At 46.0% G+C, this 19,363-nt stretch overlaps 1 protein-coding gene across 2 annotated transcripts in view; it reads right to left on the reverse strand.

Moving 5' to 3' along the window:
* Window positions 1-15,128, reverse strand: part of ddx51 (DEAD (Asp-Glu-Ala-Asp) box polypeptide 51) — a 32,824-nt gene extending 17,696 nt beyond the window's left edge. The window contains exons 1-7 of one of the 2 annotated variants that reach the window (XM_080474347.1): window positions 14,980-15,128; window positions 5,673-5,935; window positions 5,139-5,269; window positions 2,961-3,111; window positions 2,737-2,882; window positions 707-778; window positions 530-636 (exon numbers count right to left, since the gene is read on the reverse strand). In XM_080474347.1, coding sequence (XP_080330473.1) covers window positions 530-636; window positions 707-778; window positions 2,737-2,882; window positions 2,961-3,111; window positions 5,139-5,269; window positions 5,673-5,935; window positions 14,980-15,002 — 893 coding nt within the window. In that variant the 5' untranslated portion in view covers window positions 15,003-15,128. Of the gene's footprint in view, window positions 1-529; window positions 637-706; window positions 779-2,736; window positions 2,883-2,960; window positions 3,112-5,138; window positions 5,270-5,672; window positions 5,936-14,799; window positions 14,821-14,979 lie in introns of those variants that run through there. The other variant, XM_080474348.1, reaches the window with a different exon arrangement.
* Between the last annotated feature and the right edge of the window lie 4,235 nt (window positions 15,129-19,363).

Raw genomic sequence — 19,363 nt, forward strand, 5'->3', positions numbered from 1 at the left:
TTTCAGGTTCCTCTGATGTGGAACCAGATCCCAGTTTCAGTTAGGGAGGCTGAAACAGGCTCTACTGTTAAGGCGAGACTCAAGACTTTTCTATTTACTAAAGCTACAGTGAGGACTGCGTCAACCCCCCCACCTATTCTATTCTAACCCTTCCTCTCCTCTATCCCCCTCAATCTATCTCTGTCTATCCTATCCCTTCCTCTCCTCTACCCCCCCCCCCCCCCTCCACCTCTGACTCTGGGTTCTACAAAGGTTCTTCCTGTTCGAGGAGTTTTTCTTTCCACAGTCACAAATCAATCTGCTGCTCATGTGGATTTGTTGGGTTTTTCTCTTTTCTCTGTTAAAAGCTCCTAGAAATGACTGTGTCTAACTTATCCTTTCCTCTAGTGCAGGAAAGGATATAGTGCTATATAAATAAAGTTGAATTGAATTGAAGTTCTGAAAGTGGAGCAAACACAACAAAATGCAGACTTCATGAACAAGTGAAGTTTAGCTGATTAACAAACATGAATGGATGAATATTGAGCACCTGTCCTCAGTGAGAGCCGCCTGCTCTGCAGCGAAAGACTTCTGCCCAGACACCACGGCCACCCGGAGAGACGTCCCCTCAGTGTACGACGTAAAGACTTTGTAGACCTGCCAAGGACATGCCGTCAGTTTGCAGTGACGCTCCAGCTCGGAGGCAGACTGTGGCGGAGGGTCATACCTGCTGAGCCAGTTCCTTGGTGGGCAACACGGCCAGAGCCCGGACTTCACATACGACCCGCTGCATCAGAACCTGACGTGGACAAAGTCTTGATTTCAATAGGAAGTCCACTTCCCCCCAGAGACACTAAAACATTCCAACATGACCATGTGCGTTAACAATCCACAGCAGTCTTTCTCGACAGCGTAGGCCCAGCAGCACTCCTTTCTGTTGAACAAACAGCCGCTTGTCACCTCCTGTGCCTCCTTGTGATTCTCAATAACAATATCAGGTTTTCCTTAAAGCATGTTTTATTTTTGTAATTGTGCTTTGGTGAGAAGACATTGTTTCGTTGTTGCATGTGATGAAAGTTGTGTAGACTTCATCAGTTCAAGATCAGATTCAACGATGATTCCTGAAAGCTCTGGCCACAGTGGAGATCTGGATAAACTCTGTGTCTCTGGTTGCATCTAAAGAGGGGAGGAGGACATTTACAGCCCAATTCGTGAAGTTGTGTTTTTTCCAGGACTCTGATTGGCTATCATGGCTTCATGCATCTCGCTACACTGCCCCCTACAGGTTTGGCTGCTCAGAGTAGCTCTGAACCAGGTGGCTATTCGGTCCGTGAAAATAATAAAAAAAAAATTTGTAAACGTAGGTTTTGTAAAAACCCAGGAATATGTAAACGTGGCCTTAGTCTGAGTTTAGTGGAGCTAAATCAAGCTCAGGTAGATTCTCTTCAACACATCAGCAGGCTGGGATGGTAAAGCGGGGCGGGACAGTATGGCAAAGCAGGGCAGGGTAGGAGGGTATGGTAAGTCAGAGCGGGGCAGGCCGGGATGGTACGGCAAGGTAAGGCAGGCCTGTACGGTAAGGAGTGGGGCAGGTTGGGATTGTACGGTAAGGCGGGGCGATGCCGGTAAGGTATGATAAGGCAAAGCGGGGCGGGACGGGACGGTACGGTAAGGCTGAGTGGGATGGTAGGTCTAAAGCAGAGTGGGGCGGACCGGGATGGTGCAGTAAGGCAGACCGGGGCGGGCCGGGGTGGTACGGTAAGGCAGACCGGGGCGGGCCGGGATGGTACGGTAAGTCAGAGCAGGGACGGTATGGTCAGGCGGGGCGGGATGGTATGGTAAGGCATAGCGGGACGGTATGGTATGGTAAAGCGGGGCGCAGCCAAACCCAACCTTGTTGCCGGTCCCACCACAGAGAGTACATTAAAGTGCAGCCAGCTTATGAGCGACGCAGGTCTGTGATGTCATTACCCAAGTCGGTGAATGACAACGAAGTTCTGTTGCAGCTCAGGAGGCGGAGCTGCAGCCTTGAGCCTCGTTCTCTGTGACACAGTATAAACTTTCTCATTGTGAACAGCGGCGTCCAGCTCCTGCTGAAGCTCCGCCTCCTATTACTGAGAGAAGCGTCTGCACCTTCTCTGAAAACCAGGGGGCAGTGGAGTGCCACATTTTAATAAACCAGTTCACTAAACAGCCAGTGAGCACAAAGCGGCAGATGAGAACCACAACAGAAGCGGTCAGTGGGGGGGGGAGGGGTTCAGAGGAAACACTGCTGTAGCGGCGGCCAGTGGTGGTGGTAGTGTGGTGGGGGTGGGGGTAAGTGGCTGCAGAAGAACAGAGAGTCAGAACTGATCAGCACAGACTAACGTGAGCTACAAGAGATGACTCAGATTACAAACTTAAAGCTGCTGAGTCAGAGAGCTAAAGGAGCTAGCCTCAAAGCTAATGTCAAGTTCAGACCGGTAAAGAACCCGTTGGATGTTCTAGCAGAACTGATCCAAGCTACTCAAGTACATTTGCTGCCATTTATCATCTCTTGCAGCACACACTCATAAAGTATTCCTCACGTCTGTAGCACAATCACTGACCTGGTTCCACTCCAGTCAATCTCTACAGCCAACAGCAGCCATATTAAATATTACAGTGACAAGTTCAGTCACTTCCTGTCATCAGCCCACGTTCTAATCGCGCCACCTGCAGTTGAAAAAACTCTTCAAGAAAATATGAGGGGAATATATTAAATAGATGTGTGCTGACCTGTATGACCGGTAGAACGAATGAAAGAGTCTTTCCACTTCCTGTGGGCGCAGACACACAGATGTCTCTGGGCCTGGAGCCTCCTGGTCCCATCAAGACCCCCTGCTGGGCCCCCTCCAAGATGGCCGGGATGACCTCTGCTTGCACTGCAGGAACATCAACACAACTTAAACATTTGCAGGCATTTTGAAAACAAGATGCTGAATATCTGGACGCGTCTTCACCTGGAAACAGGTGCTGGATTCGGTTCCGCTGCAGGACGTTCTGGAGTGGAGGACTCAGTCCTACGACGTCGCCGACCGGGACCAGGTGGCTCCTAATGTCTCTGTGGATGACGTCCGGCTCAGCGAGCCACCGAGGGAGGACTCTGGACACCTGAGAGGAGGGCAGGGTGAGGTTCACCAGAGAGGAGGGCAGGGTGAGGTTCACCTGGGAGGAGGGCAGGGTGAGGTTCACCCGAGAGGACCAGGGTGAGGTTCACCTGAGAGGAGGGCTGGGCATAAAATAGATTCTAAGAGTGACGTCCAAATGACGGGAGGAGGGCAGGATCCAGGGGATCAGACCCAAGACTCACAGAGTGGAGTTACGACGGTCCTACTACCCGACCCCACCACAGCACCGGGACCCCCCCACAGCACCGGGACCCCACCGCAACGGCACGGCCCTTAAACTCCAGACTGAGATTGGTTCATCATCAGACCAACGCTCATCATAGACTTTTCTTAGTATTTGTACTTATCTGGCCTGTCTGCCACTCTCTCTCTCCCACTTCTTTTCCTCTCTCTCCCTATCCTATCCCATGTACTTCTCCCCCCAACCGGTCAAGGCGGATGGCCGTCCTTCCAGAGTCTAGGGTCCGCCCCACGCTTTCTTCCTGAAGAGGGAGTTCTTATGAACTTCTCTCCATGCGAGGGAGTTTTTCCTGGCCACTGTTGCTTGTTACACCTGCTTGCTTTGGAAGGGTTTAGTTGGGTCCTGTTGTACTCTATCATTGTAAGAGCGCTTTGAGATGTTTGTTGATGTGATTTAGCGCTTAACAAATAAAATTGAATTCAATTGATGTATCGAATTTTTCGCTAAAATCGATTTTCATTGTGCAAATTCAAGTATTTGGCGCGTGGTGTTCTACTGATCCTGGTACTTTTCCGTTGTTACTTTTGCTTAAACCTGGTTAAAGCTGGAATCTTTTCTTTTTTTTTTTCGATTGACGCAAATCCACCCCCACCGCAAGTCTCCACCTTTACAACAGTGCAAGACTGGGTCTGGTGCTGGCCAGCTTGTCCTTCGGTGGGGGGGTGGGGGGCTCGATGGAACAGCCTGAGGACAGGCAGTATTTTTGCTGCTAGAGCCAGTTGAAGTAGCAGCAGCTCCAGGTCTTCGGCAACGAGCCTCCAGACGTCATTTGGACGTCACTCTTAGAAAAAGACGGACGAAAAGTGCCGACCTTCTTGAAAGCCTTACAGAACTTATGTGTCCAGTAGAACCTCGGCCGAGGGACCCGCTAAGAGCGAACCAATAGTCAAGCACGGAGGTTTTAACTGTTAACACACTTTAATGAGGGACAGCCTCCAGCAGGGGGCGCTGCTGTGAAGTTTACTTCAGTCAAACATGAGGCCCGTAGACCAAAACCGGCCGCAACAAGCTCCAATGAGCCCAGAAACCACCCAGCAGGGGGTTATATAGGATTGGTAGGAATGTTTTTAACATTTCACTATATTTTGCAGCAGATTGTTTCATTAAAATTGACTTTATACCAAGATTGTTGTCATCTTTAGTACTAATTGTGTGACCTGGCAGGAATCCTCCCGCACACTGTGACCACAACAAAGAAACACTTTCAAGTGTAAAGTCAAAGGTTATTAGAGCTTTATTATTTTACCAGTCCAGCAACTCAAGATTAAACTGACTGTATGTGACTTCTGAAGTTACATTTTATTTTGTATACTTCTTTGTATATATTATATTTATGTATATATATTGTATACATCTTTATATTGGTTCAGTCATGTGCTTCTTCCATAACATATTATTTGGTGTTTGGTTTGTTCAATATGGACTAGTCATACAATTTATCATGTCACAATGTAGTATTTAGTAGTACACAATGTAGTATTTAGTAGTACACAATGCACTAGAATGAACCATTTAATTCCACCCCCGCATGTGTATGTGGTGAGTGTATTTGTGTGTGTGGTGAGTGTGTGTGGTGAGTGTGTGTGTGTGGTGAGTGAGTGAGTGGGGAGTGTGTGTGTGTGGGGAGTGAGTGTGTGTGGGGAGTGTGTGTGTGTGGGGAGTGTGTGTGTGTGGGGAGTGTATGTGTGGGGAGTGTATGTGTGGGGAGTGTATGTGTGGGGAGTGTGTGTGGTGAGTGTTTTAACTGGAAACAAGTGGAACAGCAGTACCTTCTGCACAGGTTTACTTTGAAATCCTCCTAGAACCGTAAATCCAGTGGGAACACTCTTCTCTGAATCCTCTCTTCCTCTCCAGGCTCCGCCTTCACCTCCGCCTTCACCTCCGTCACTCACAACAGGAGCTGAAAGTGAACAGAGCGGAGTGAAACCTCCAGGTTTAGAGCAAAGCCCTACAGTGAGACAGTATTGACTCGGTCCACCCTGAGCCTCGCCCTGCAGTGGATGTTGACAGAAGTGAAGCTGTGTGAAGCTCTAGATCAGCTCTTGGCCAAAGTTTTAGGAGCAGCCAATAAGAAAGTCACAAACAGTGGCAGGATATAAAGAAAGAAAAACATGTGATGCACAATCTCACAAATTGGACGACAGGAAGCCAAATGGAAGAAAGAAGGAATCCTCCAGAAACAACAGCCGTATGGATCAAACGGAGGAATGAGGAGCACGCCAATGTTCTGCTTTTACTTTTTCTGGAAACCACTGATGGAAAACTTTCACTTGAATGTGGTCGCAGAGGAATCCTGAGCGTACCTGAACAATTCTCCTCCGTCTGCTGAACATCTCCACCTTTCCTCCTCCTCCTCCCTCCTCCCTCCTCCTCCTCCTCACTGTGGATCTGGGTGAGATGTTCTGCTTTCCTCTTCCTGTGGCGCTGAGGCTCTTCATGGCCTTGGTCATTGGTTGTGCCGTGCTGCTGCTGGCGCCTCTCCTTGGCCTTCTGCTGCAGCCTGCTGAGTAACGCTCGAGAGCGAGACGCCCCGGACACAGGCTCCTCCTCCTCATCGCCCAGATACCTGCCCAGGTGAGGGGGGACAGACACCAGGTCAACAAGCACGTCCTTCAAAAGCTGGAAAGCTGGAGCGTCCAACATTCTGCACACGTATAGAACCAGAAACAGAACCAGAACCGCAGTGTGGATCACCACTCACTCTAGAGCAGTGCTTCTGGCCCCCCTACATATTTAAGATGAACCCTGAGGACCCCCTGCCTCCACCAGTGTAAACGTCAGAGGACAGTGGTCCTCCATTATTCCCCTCCAGGACCAGAATCAGAGCATCATGATAAACCAGGGTCTGAACAGTCGCAGGGTTTTTGCTCTTTGTCAGTTAAAGTTGTTTTAACTGCAGATGTTTCAGCTGATGTTTCCATTATTACTATTATCATTGGTATTACTAATAGTAGTAGTACTCAAGCTGGTTGTAATAATAATTGAAACCTGGGATTTTCACATGTTTTTATTCTACGCCCTGGGTGAACCCCCGCCTCCACCTGCCTCCACCAGACACACCTGAGACGTTGTTCTCATGTCCTCTGGTCCTCCTCCACAGATTGAGCCCTGGGCGGCTGCCCACATCTCTCACAGCAGAACCCACAACTGAATAGAACAAATTCTCCTGACTCAGCACATTCCTGACAGACTAATGAAAGTAACGATGAGCAACAGGGCATATTAGTTTGCAACGCCGCAGTACAATAATGCTGACGGTGCATAACGACTGGTGTTGATCCTCCATGTTTCCTGCTCTTACTTGTAGCCCAGGATAAAGGTGGTGACTGTCGGTGACGGCGTGACGCCTCCACCCTGAGTCCTAGAACTCAGGTCAAAATCCTGATCCTCTCCTCATGGCCCGTAGAACAAGAATGTCATGGATTTTCTTGAAAACAATTGGATTTTTGTATGAATTTCTTTCCAATAAACCTTTACAGTACTGTATCTATAGGGTGCATTTTATTTCTGTGATTGTGAGAAAATGCTGCAGTGAATCCAGTTGAAGACAGACAGAGGGACAGGGACAGGGAGCCTGGACAATAAGAATGTGGTGGAGGTTGCCGAAAACAATTTGATTTTCGATGAATTTGTGGTACAATACGCCTGTACAGTAGCGTTGTGATTTATATGGAGCTGGATCCAGGTTAAAAGTTTTTTTCATTTGAAAAAAAAAATTTGATTGAAAAAAATATTTTGAATCTGAATGTTTAAAGGGGACATATCATGCTAAATCCACTTTTTTAGCCCTTAAATGCATTTTGTTGTATATTTAGAGTGTTTAGAAGTACAGAAAAGTTCAAAGTAGTCTCTTCAGGTGCTCCGTTGATATCTTTATATTCTGTTTTGGTCATATTTTGCGATCCGTTTCGATTTTTCTATTCTCTATTACGTTTTTTGAACAATGACGTCACAGTATTCTCAGCGGAACTGCCAAATTAGGACATCGACATTTCGAGCAATCCGCCATTTTTGTTTCTCGCTGCGATTTTGTAGTCCAACCGAAGTTACGAGAGGATAAGTGGAAATGTTCGGTTGTTGGATGTAGTAACCCACAAGCTTCGTTACACCGTCTCCCAGCATCAGAACCTTTTCGAAGTGCCTGGTTGAGTTTTATTTTTCACAGAAATGTACCCACATCTGTGGGTAAGGTCATTTTTGTGTGCGCGAATCACTACAAGAATGACTGCTTCAGCAACCTCCGCCAGTATAAAGAAGGATTTGCCGAAAGACTTGGTCTGATTGAGCGGTCAGTTCCTTCTATCTATGGAGACGACGAACAGAGCACTTCGGTAAGCTGTATATAACGCTAAAAAGTGTGATGATAAGACGTCCCTGTCATTGTTTTGTTAGCATTAGCAGTTGCACCGTCTTCATATGTTAGCGCTGTGTGCTCGTTTTAGATTATAATGTAACTTCTGTGTTAAATAGTCGTTGTAATACAGGCAGTATTGTAGTAGTGGGCATGGATGGAGAAGTTAGTGTAAATATAGTAACACACCATTGCGTTACATCCATATGAAGACGTTGTTCTGCAGGTGCATCATGGTCATTTTCATCTCGCTCCGCCGGGTCCGACTCTGGCTCCAACATGTATGGCTGGATGGACAAATCTTCCGTTGTTGACATTTTGTAAATAATGTGTGAATATAATGTTTCTGCGCCGCTAGATAATTGTATATGTTCTATCAAACTACAAAGATGGCCGAACAGGGTGGAGTTGAACCGAGTGTCAACCTGGAGAGGAGGCGGGGTATGAAGAGACCGCCCCAAAACGAGTTGCTCTCAGAAGAACATCAGAAAAGGGGTTGAAAAGGGGCCTGTGGAGCTATAATAATGAGGAATTCAGACCCAAGCATTGCAGTTCCGCTTTATATAGACCACAACTGTATGATTTATATGTAAAAAGGAAGGATTTAAAAGCATGATATGTCTCCTTTAAGGTTTGATCTTCAATTTTGAAAAATTAAAAACTCTGTATTCAAAATAAAAATAAGTGTATAAAACGTTTTTCCACCTTACATATAATTTTGATTCAGCTCAGGAATTCTTTTATTTTCATTTTTCACTCATATTTCTTTTAATGTAGGTGTTGTTTTGTCAGTTAGGGTTAGGGTTAAGGTTAGGGTTAGGGTTAAGGTTAAGGTTAGGGTTAGTTGCAGGTTTAATGTTTTCAGAATAGGATCTTTTTTCCCCACTTTCAGATCATATTTTTTCAGGTTCAAACTTTTGGCCCTGTTGTGGAGTGGGGGTGGGGCTTCCACTGCGGGGCGGGGCTTCCACTGAGAGGTGTGGCTTCCACTGCGGGGCGGGGCTTCCACTGAGAGATGTGGCTTCCACTGAGAGGTGTGGCTTCCACTGAGAGGTGTGGCTTCCACTGCGGGGCGGGGCTTCCACTGAGAGGCGTGGCTTCCACTGGGAAGGGTGTGGGATTGTGAGTGACAGGGTTGCAGATTGCGTTGCCTTCAGGAACAGTGGGTACTTTGAAGTATGTAACTCAATACTCTCTATACCCTGTATTCACCCGATAGCCGTAAATAAAGTTATGCTGAGGAGACAGGTCACTTTTACAGGCTAGTTTGGATCATTCTTAGCCATTGTCAATATATAAAAAACCGTTAAATATTACAGATTGTTCATTTTAACATCCATACTAAAAGAGCCATTAATTGATAATATATTTACTAACATAATGGATGACAACTTAATATGTGGAATCCTAATAAATGATATAAGTGATCATCTCCCAGTCTTTGCGGTCGACAACTGTGGCAGTAAAATTATGAAAGAATGTGAAAGTTTGTATAGAAGAACAGAGAAAACACAATAAATTCAAGAGTGAACAACAAAAGTTAAATTGGAGTACTATATACAAGGAAAAAGAAGTAAATACAGCTTATAAAGAATTCTTACATATATTTGAAATACTGTATGATGAATAATGTGTAGTAGTAAGCCATAAACGGAAGTCAAAGTACTGTGATAAACCATGGATGACAAAAGGGCTTCAAAATGCCTTTAAACAAAAGAACATTTTACATAGAGAATTTATAAAAAAAAAATATATATAACTATAGAGACTGAAAATAAATCTATAAATAAACTTAATATAATTAGAATGTGTAAAAAGGAATACTATATAAATAAACTAGAATACAACAAGAATAACATAAGAGGTATATGGAAAATATTAAATGGTATTATTAGAAATAAAAAGTAGTGATAACCAATACCCACCCTACTTTATGGAAAATAACAGCATGATTAAGAATAAGGAGGAGATAGAAAGTAGATTCAATAATTATTTTATAAATATTGGACCAAAACTAGCAGAAGAAATTAAGGTAGAAGGGATGCTGGGTGCTCAGTGCTCAGAGCAGGTGAGCGGCTAAACCCAACTACTGGACGGAAAGAGCCGCACGGAAAGAACCGGATTCCTAAACCGAAAAGGTGACTGCCTTCCAGTTTCTCTCTGTTTGTGCTCTGTTTTAGCTCCTATTAGCACCTGTTTAGCCATGGCTTCCCCCTCCTCTCCTCCTATTTTTTCCTGCTCCAAATGTCAGATGTTTAGTTACACCTCGACCTCAGTTACTGACACAGGGACCTGTGACCTGGAGCTTTATTGTAGCACTTGAGGCGAGGCTGAGTCAGCTTGAGGAACGTCTCCTCTCTGTCCAGCTTAGGGCTAGCCCTGTAGCTAGTAGCCCCCCGCCAGGTTTAGCTGGAGCGGAGCGTTCTAGCTTAGCAGCGCAGGTAGCTGCTAACTTTAACCCCCCCTCAGTGGCCCCCGAGCAGCCGGGGGAACAGGGCGGTTGGGTGACTGCCAGGGGTAAACGTAGCAGCAAGAAGTCTACCGGACACCCCCGCTACACCCCGCAGGCCTCCGTCAGTGTCTCCAATATGTTTGCCCCACTCAGCAGCACGCTGGTTGAGAAGGACACGCTGGTTATTGGCTCCACAATAGTGAGACACGTTAACCCAGGACAACCAGCGGCCACAGTTAGCTGCCTGCCTGGGGCCAGAGCAGGCGACATTGAGTCCCAGCTAAAGCTAATGACCAAGAGTAAACGGAGATTTAAAGGGATTATAATCCACTGCGGTGGAAACGACGTTCGCCTGAAGAAGTCTGAGGTCCTCAAAGCTAACGGAGAGTCAGTGTGCACATACGCGCGGACCATTTCAGACGAAGTAGTTTTCTCTGGCCCCCTCCCAAACCTCATCAGGGACCAGATGTTTAGCCGCACCTCATCTTTTAACAGCTGGCTGTCAGGGTGGTGTCCCAGTAACTCGGTAGGCTTCATTAATAAATGGAAGTCCTTCTGGGGCAAGCCTGGTCTCATCAGGAGGGACGGCATCCATCCCACGTTGGATGGAGCGTACCTCTTATCTAGAAACATAGTTAAAAGCTTAGCTCCTCCATCCTGACGTAGCAGAGTGGGGACCAGGCAACAGAGTTGCAGTCCTACACGCCTCTCTGAGTTTCCCTCTGGGCAGTCACCAACCATAGCTAACTTAGTTAAACATCCCATAGAGACTGTGTCTATCCCTCGGACCACCACAAGTATAAAACTATCTAAACCTAGGAAAACTACTTCTAATGACTACAAAAACTTCATCCGTATCAAGTGTGAAACTAGACAAAATCAAGACAAACAAATGAAATGTGGTTTCCTAAACATTAGATCTTTATCATCCAAAGCTCTTCTAGTCAATGATCTGATAAGTGAACACAACATTGATCTCTTTGGATGAACAGAAACCTGGCTACGTAAAGATGAGTATGTTAGTCTAAATGAAGCCTCCCCTCCAAGTCATACTAACACTCAAATAGCTGGTGAAAGTGGTGGAGGAGGGTGGAGGCAGCCATCTATAACTCTCAGTTACTAATTAATATTTACCCAAAATCCAACTTTAGTTCTTTTGACAGTCTGAGCATGACCATGCCACACCCGTCAAATAAAATAGCAAATTCTGTAGAATTTGTAATCATTTATCGTCCTCCTGGACCTTCTTCAACTTTTTTAACTGAATTCTCTGAATTGTTGTCAGATCTAGCCCTGACTAAAGATAAGGTTATCATGGTAGGAGACTTCAATGTTCATGTTGACGTAGAAAATGATAGTTTCAGTGCAGCTTTAGATCTACACATGACTCTCTCAGGTAGTAGACGGGCCTACCCATAAACATCTCCACACCCTAGACCTTATTCTAACTTATGGTTTGAATATCGAGCATCTGACCATCTCTCCTCACTATGATTTCCTGTCAGATCACTTCTTAATAACCTTTGACTTTGTTCTAAATAGTTCTAACCCTCCGGTTAAAGCCGTGTTAACCAGGTCTCTCTCTGATAACATAGTAACTAAATTCAAGGAAAGAATTCCCTCTGCTATAGAATCAGTAGTGAATCTTCCTGACCCGTATACTGTTGCTAGCTCAGACATTGAATACCTAACAAACAGTCTGACAGATATGCTAAAAACAACGCTAGACGACATAGCTCCTCAAAAAATGAAACTGAAAAAACAGGAAAAGTCCTCCCCATGGTTTAACTCATCAACCCGCCAGCTTAAACAACGCTCCCGTAGATTAGAAAGAACTTGGCGTTCAACAAAAACAGAGCTAGATTATATAGCCTGGAAGGATAGCTTCAAAGCTTATAAGAAAGCTCTGAGTAGAAGTAGAACTAATTACTACTCATCCTTAATAGAGGAAAACAAAAACAACCCTCGGTTTCTTTTCAGTACTGTAGCCAAACTGACCAAGAACCAAAATAGCGTTGAGCCCACCATTCCTATCAATATATGTAGTGAGGACTTCATGAAGTTCTTTCAAAATAAAATGACAAGGCTTAGGGATAACATCCATCAAACCCTACCGTCCGTTAGCCCCATAACAGAGGAACTGGTTAAACCTAACAGTCATCTGGAATGCTTTCAGCAAATACAACTAGTCCAACTAAACTCCCTTATTTCTTCTGCTAAACCAACTACTAGCCTGTTGGACCCAATTCCTACTAGAATTCTGAAAGAGGCACTGCCACTAATTAATAATTCTATACTCGCAATTATTAACCAGTCTCTATCAATAGGCTATGTGCCCCAATCCTTTAAACTAGCAGTTATTAAACCTCTCATTAAGAAGCCAAACTTAGACACAAGCCTTCTCTCAAACTACAGGCCGATCTCCAACCTTCCTTTCCTGTCAAAGGTTCTGGAGCAAGTAGTGGCTAAACAACTCCAGGATTATCTGCAGGAGAATAATCTGTTAGAGGACCTTCAGTCCAGCTTCAGAATGAACCACAGTACAGAGACTGCTCTGCTAAAAGTTACTAATGACCTTCTAATGGCCTCAGATAGAGGTCTTCTATCTGCTTTAGTTCTTCTGGACCTTAGTGCCGCATTTGATACTGTCCATCATAATATACTCTTAAGGAGATTAGAAGATGCCGTCGGCATTAAAAACTTAGCCTTAAACTGGTTTAAATCATATTTATCTGACCGGTTTCAATTTGTTCATGTAAATAATAAATCTTCAAACATGAACGGGTCCTGTGTGGAGTACCACAAGGCTCCGTCCTCGGACCCATATTGTTTAATCTCTAGATGTTACCACTCGGAAATATAATTAGGAAACACAACATTAACTTTCATTGTTATGCAGATGATACTCAGCTATATTTATCAATTAAAGCCAATCAGGCCGACCAACTTGTTAAACTAGAGTCCTGCCTCAGGGACGTTAAGTCCTGGATGTCTATCAACTTCTTAATGCTCAACACATCCAAGACTGAGGTTCTAATCCTAGGTCCTAAAAAGCTCAGGGATTACTTTTCAGACAGTCTGATTAGGTTAGATAATATTACCTTAACCTCTAACAGTGATATTAGGAACCTGGGTGTTATTTTTGATCAGGATCTGTCCTTTATTTCCCATGTTAAACATGTCTCCAGGACAGCCTTCTTCCATCTAAGGAATATTGCAAAAATTAGAAACTTCTTGTCCTTCAAAGATGCAGAAAAAATGCTTCCTGCCTTTGTGACTTCAAGATGAGATGATTGTAACTCCCTAATGTCAGGATGTCCAAACTCCTCTGTTAGGACCTTACAGCTAGTGCAGAACGCTGCTGCAGGTTTACTAACCAGAACTGGAAGAAGAGAGCACATCTCCCCAGTTTTAGCATCCTTACACTGGCTTCACATCAAATCTAGAATAGAATTCAACATCCTTCTGATCACATCTAAAACTCTTCATCACCAGGCTCCGTCCTATATGGAGAAACTTCTGGAAGGGTCTCACCCTCCACGAGCCCTTGGCTCTGAGGATGCAGGACAGTTGGTAATCCCTAAAGTCCTTCAAAGTAAAAGAGGAGGCAGGAGTTTCAGCCATATGGCTCCTTTACTCTGGAATCAACTAGCAGCCTCGGTCCGAAGGGCCCACACCATTAGTTTATTTAAGAGGAGACTAAAAAGCTTCCTCTTTGATAAAGCTTCTCATTAGGAATAAAATAGGAGCACTAAGTTCAGCTGCTCTAGGCCTAGACTGCTGAGGGGATTTTCTCTCTCCCGTTAAAGGGAGGAACTCTACATTTGGAGCTTCTGTTTCTTGTCTTTCTTTCTTTCTCTCTGTGTAACAACATTACTGGAGCCACCAGATACTGCCGCCGTCTGTTTTTCTCCCTGACAGGAGGGGAGCAGGATCCAGGGGATCAGACCCAAGACTCCCAGAGTGGAGTTACCACGGTCCTACTACCCGACCCCCCCACAGCACCGGGACCCCCCCACAGCACCGGGACCCCACCGCAACGGCACGGCCCTTAAATCCTCCTTTTTAACAATGTTTATATGAGCTCCCAATGAAGGAAACACACTCAGAACGCCATGAGCTCTCTTTGCAACCCTGTCACTCACAATCCCACACCCCTCTCAGTTGAAGCCACGCCCCCACACCAGAACAGGGCCAAATGTTTGAACTTACAAAAATATGATCTGAAAGTGAAAAAAAGTTTAAACTTGAAAACAGGATTTGAATGTGAAAAATACAAGATCCTAATCTGAAAACATAAAACCTGCAACTGAAAAAAAACCTACATTTAAAAATATATATTTCAGAGTGAAAAATGAACATAAAGGATTTTATCAAAAGAATTCCTGAGCTGAATCAAAATTATATGTAAAGTGAAAAAAAATTTCATACACTTTTTTTTTTTTTAATACAGTTTTTAATTTTTTTAAATTGAAATTCCAATTTTGAACATTCAGATTGAAAACATTTTTTTCCAATCACATTTTCTTTTTCAAATGAACAAACCTTATGACCTGGATCCAGCTCCATAGATGTATGCTTGCAACGGGGAACGCACCATGAACTCACCATGAACACATGAACTCACCATGAACACATGACCATGAAGCTCCCGTCGGCTTCCCACAGCTTTACCGTAATATGCGATGTAAACAGGCACTCTCGTTTAAACCGCAGATGGAGTTACTCCAGACGTACACAAGTGGTTTAGAACCAGGCAGTACAACAACAGCTGAATTTCGGGGTAAGACCAGGAAATCAAACGTACCTTTGAACCAGAAACAGCGACATTCTGTTTCTTCACTATCAGATTAGCCCAGATTATCGCTGGATTATGAACAAATTATATGGTTAGAGTTAAATCCAGGCAGCGACTCTCTTCACGCGTATCCAACATTGACGACGCAGGTCGATGACGTCACACAAGGTTTTATGCCCGAGTCATCAAGAGATGCCAAGCGATGCCAGTGCGGAAATCCAAAATGGCGGTGTTACGGTGCATAGACAGAAGCCGCTGTAGGTACGCATTCGCTGCCGCGGAGCAGGAAATACGGCGGCCATCTTGGTCCGGTCGTCAAGTCCGTAAAACAAACTGCAGCAGCAGAGGATCCAAGACACCAGAGCACCGTGTGGAGTGTTTCTGTAGAAAGCAGGGCTCTGGGGTTACTTTTCACAGGAAAGATGGAACATTACTATTGTTTGAATTTTGCAAATATAAACTTATTGTTGTGTATTTCTGTCCACCAGTGAAGTCAGCAGCTGCCATGAGCTGGACTTTGTTTACAGCTTGTTCACCTGCTATTAGTTTATAAATCAAATGTTCCACAATACAGACTGAGATTACAGACTGACTCAAGAATGTTATTGTAGAAATAAACCAAATATTACAGGTATAACATGGACCTGCACATTGTACCAGGTGACACAGGCTGGACTGTTCACATGTAATTCTTTCACCCTAACAGGAGTCAGATTCCTCTCATGTCTCCTCCTCCTCACTGACTGAGAGACACTGACCGAGAGACACTGAGAAACACTGACTGAGAGACACTGACCGAGAGACACTGAAAAACACTGACTGAGAGACACTGACTGAGAGACACTGAGAAACACTGACTGAGAGACACTGACTGAGAGACACTGCCTACATGTGACTGGAGAAGAGACTGAAACAGGTTTCCTCCAGCTTCAGCAGCTTTGGTTTGTTATCAACGTTTATGGATCAAAATGGGAGTTTTGTTGAAGAAATGTAAGAAAATAGCAAGAAAGGAGAAAATGAGCTTAATCTCCTTTTTAAAAGGTTTTTGTTTTGACTCTCAAATCTCCTGTTTTCATTACGGTGTACAGTGTCTACCAAAGACATAATAAGGAGGAGGCAGGAGGGAGCAGCAGGGCTGAACAGGTGGAGGAGGCAGGAAGGAGCAGCAGGGCTGAACAGGTGGAGGAGGCAGGAAGGAGCAGCAGGAGCAGCAGGGCTGAACAGGTGGAGGAGGCAGGAAGGAGCAGCAGGGCTGAACAGGTGGAGGAGGCAGGAGGGAGCAGCAGGGCTGAACAGGTGGAGGAGGCAGAAATGGAGGAAGAACAAATTGGAAAAAATAAACCTGCAAAAAGGAGGAAGAAGAGAAAAAAGAGTGAAGCAAAGAAAGGCTGTGGGGACACTGGGGGGTCAGGGACACTGGGGGTTCAGGAGACAGTGGACGTGAACGTGTGTCTGAGGACAGTGATGTTTCTTTAACAGTCTCAAGAAACCAAAACACCAAACGGTGCAGAACAACTGAAGATGCTTCTACAACAGAGCAAAAAGCAGCAGGGAGTAAAAGTCCAGACCTCAGTCTTTTATTGTTTCAGCCAGTGTCCATGTGAGCAACAGACAGGAGTCTGTCCTCAGAGGACAGGAGGGACAGACTGAGGAAACTTGTGCTGGAAGCAAAGGATGGACATGTTGAGCCTCCACCCTCCTCTCAGTGGAGGACATATAGAGCCTCCACCCTCCTCTCAGTGGAGGAGGGGACCTCCTCTTCTCCAGGGATTCTAACCCCAACTCACTGGAGGTCCAGCACTGTGTAGAGGGGAGGTTACTTTTAATTAAAGCTCAGTTCCACCATTTTAAGTGAGGTGGTAAGTGGGTGTGGCTCGGAGGACTATTTGTTTCTGGGTGGACATTTTAACTGTACAGAAGACGTGATGTTAGACCGCAACCATGCAGAGCCTCATCCAGCCTCTCAGCACCTTAAAGCAGCTGGTCCACTCTCAGGACACAGTGGACGTCTGGAGAAGGATGGTCCAGCCTTATAGCAGCTGGTCCACTCTCAGGACATAGTGGACATCTGGAGAAGGATGGTCCAGCCTTAAAGCAGCTGGTCCACTCTCAGGACATAGTGGACATCTGTAGAAGGATGGTCCAGCCTTAAGGCAGCTGGTCTCAGGACATAGTGGACATCTGGAGAAGGATGTTCCAGCCTTAAAGCAGCTGGTCTCAGGACAAAGTGGACGTCTGTAGAAGGATAGTCCAGCCTTAAAGCAGCTGGTCCACTCTCAGGACAAAGTGGACATCTGGAGAAGGATGGTCCAGCCTTAAAGCAGCTGGTCTCAGGACATAGTGGACGTCTGGAGAAGGATGGTCCAGCCTTAAAGCAGCTGGTCCACTCTCAGGACAAAGTGGACGTCTGGAGAAGGATGGTCCAGCCTTAAGGTAGCTGGCCCACTCTCAGGACAAAGTGGACGTCTGGAGAAGGATGGTCCAGCCTTAAGGTAGCTGGCCCACTCTCAGGACAAAGTGGAGGTCTGGAGAAGGATGGTCCAGCCTTAAAGCAGCTGGTCCACTCTCAGGACATAGTGGACGTCTGGAGAAGGATGGTCCAGCCTTAAGGTAGCTGGTCCACTCTCAGGACAAAGTGGACATCTGGAGAAGGATGGTCCAGCCTTAAGGCAGCTGGTCCACTCTCAGGACAAAGTGGACGTCTGGAGAAGGATGGTCCAGCCTTAAGGTAGCTGGCCCACTCTCAGGACAAAGTGGACATCTGGAGAAGGATGGTCCAGCCTTAAAGCAGCTGGTCCACTCTCAGGACAAAGTGGACGTCTGGAGAAGGATGGTCCAGCCTTAAGGTAGCTGGCCCACTCTCAGGATAAAGTGGACGTCTGGAGAAGGATGGTCCAGCCTTAAGGCAGCTGGTCCACTCTCAGGACATAGTGGACGTCTGGAGAAGGATGGTCCAGCCTTAAGGTAGCTGGTCCACTCTCAGGACAAAGTGGACGTCTGGAGAAGGATGGTCCAGCCTTAAAGCAGCTGGTCCACTCTCAGGACAAAGTGGACGTCTGGAGAAGGATGGTCCAGCCTTAAGGCAGCTGGTCTCAGGACATAGTGGACATCTGGAGAAGGATGTTCCAGCCTTAAAGCAGCTGGTCTCAGGACAAAGTGGACGTCTGTAGAAGGATAGTCCAGCCTTAAAGCAGCTGGTCCACTCTCAGGACAAAGTGGACATCTGGAGAAGGATGGTCCAGCCTTAAAGCAGCTGGTCTCAGGACATAGTGGACGTCTGGAGAAGGATGGTCCAGCCTTAAAGCAGCTGGTCCACTCTCAGGACAAAGTGGACGTCTGGAGAAGGATGGTCCAGCCTTAAGGTAGCTGGCCCACTCTCAGGACAAAGTGGACGTCTGGAGAAGGATGGTCCAGCCTTAAGGTAGCTGGCCCACTCTCAGGACAAAGTGGAGGTCTGGAGAAGGATGGTCCAGCCTTAAAGCAGCTGGTCCACTCTCAGGACATAGTGGACGTCTGGAGAAGGATGGTCCAGCCTTAAGGTAGCTGGTCCACTCTCAGGACAAAGTGGGCATCTGGAGAAGGATGGTCCAGCCTTAAGGCAGCTGGTCCACTCTCAGGACAAAGTGGACGTCTGGAGAAGGATGGTCCAGCCTTAAGGTAGCTGGCCCACTCTCAGGACAAAGTGGACGTCTGGAGAAGGATGGTCCAGCCTTAAAGCAGCTGGTCCACTCTCAGGACAAAGTGGACGTCTGGAGAAGGATGGTCCAGCCTTAAGGTAGCTGGCCCACTCTCAGGACAAAGTGGACGTCTGGAGAAGGATGGTCCAGCCTTAAGGCAGCTGGTCCACTCTCAGGACATAGTGGACGTCTGGAGAAGGATGGTCCAGCCTTAAGGCAGCTGGTCCACTCTCAGGACAAAGTGGACGTCTGGAGAAGGATGGTCCAGCCTTAAAGCAGCTGGTCCACTCTCAGGACAAAGTGGACATCTGGAGAAGGATGGTCCAGCCTTAAGGCAGCTGGTCCACTCTCAGGACAAAGTGGACGTCTGGAGAAGGATGGTCCAGCCTTAAAGCAGCTGGTCCACTCTCAGGACATAGTGGACGTCTGGCGAAGGACGCATCCTGACTGTCCACAGTACACCTGGTCCCACTTTAGAGAGAGCAGGTCTCCTCAGACAGGTTAGATCGTATTTATAGTTTTAAACATCATTTTAATGTTTTTAAGAAGTGTGACATTTCACCTGTTGGTTTTACTGATCATTGTTTACTTTTAAATAATATTTTTATCAGGAAGGTTTTACCCAAAAGCGCCTCCTGGCATTTTAATTCAGTTTTAACCTTTGATAGAAGTTTTAGAGGCTTTAATGTTTTTGGGAGGTTTTTAGAGAGGAAGGC

The sequence above is a fragment of the Lipophrys pholis genome (genome assembly GCF_963383615.2).
Source record: "Lipophrys pholis genome assembly, chromosome: 11".
Classification (NCBI taxonomy): Eukaryota; Metazoa; Chordata; class Actinopteri; order Blenniiformes; family Blenniidae; genus Lipophrys; species Lipophrys pholis.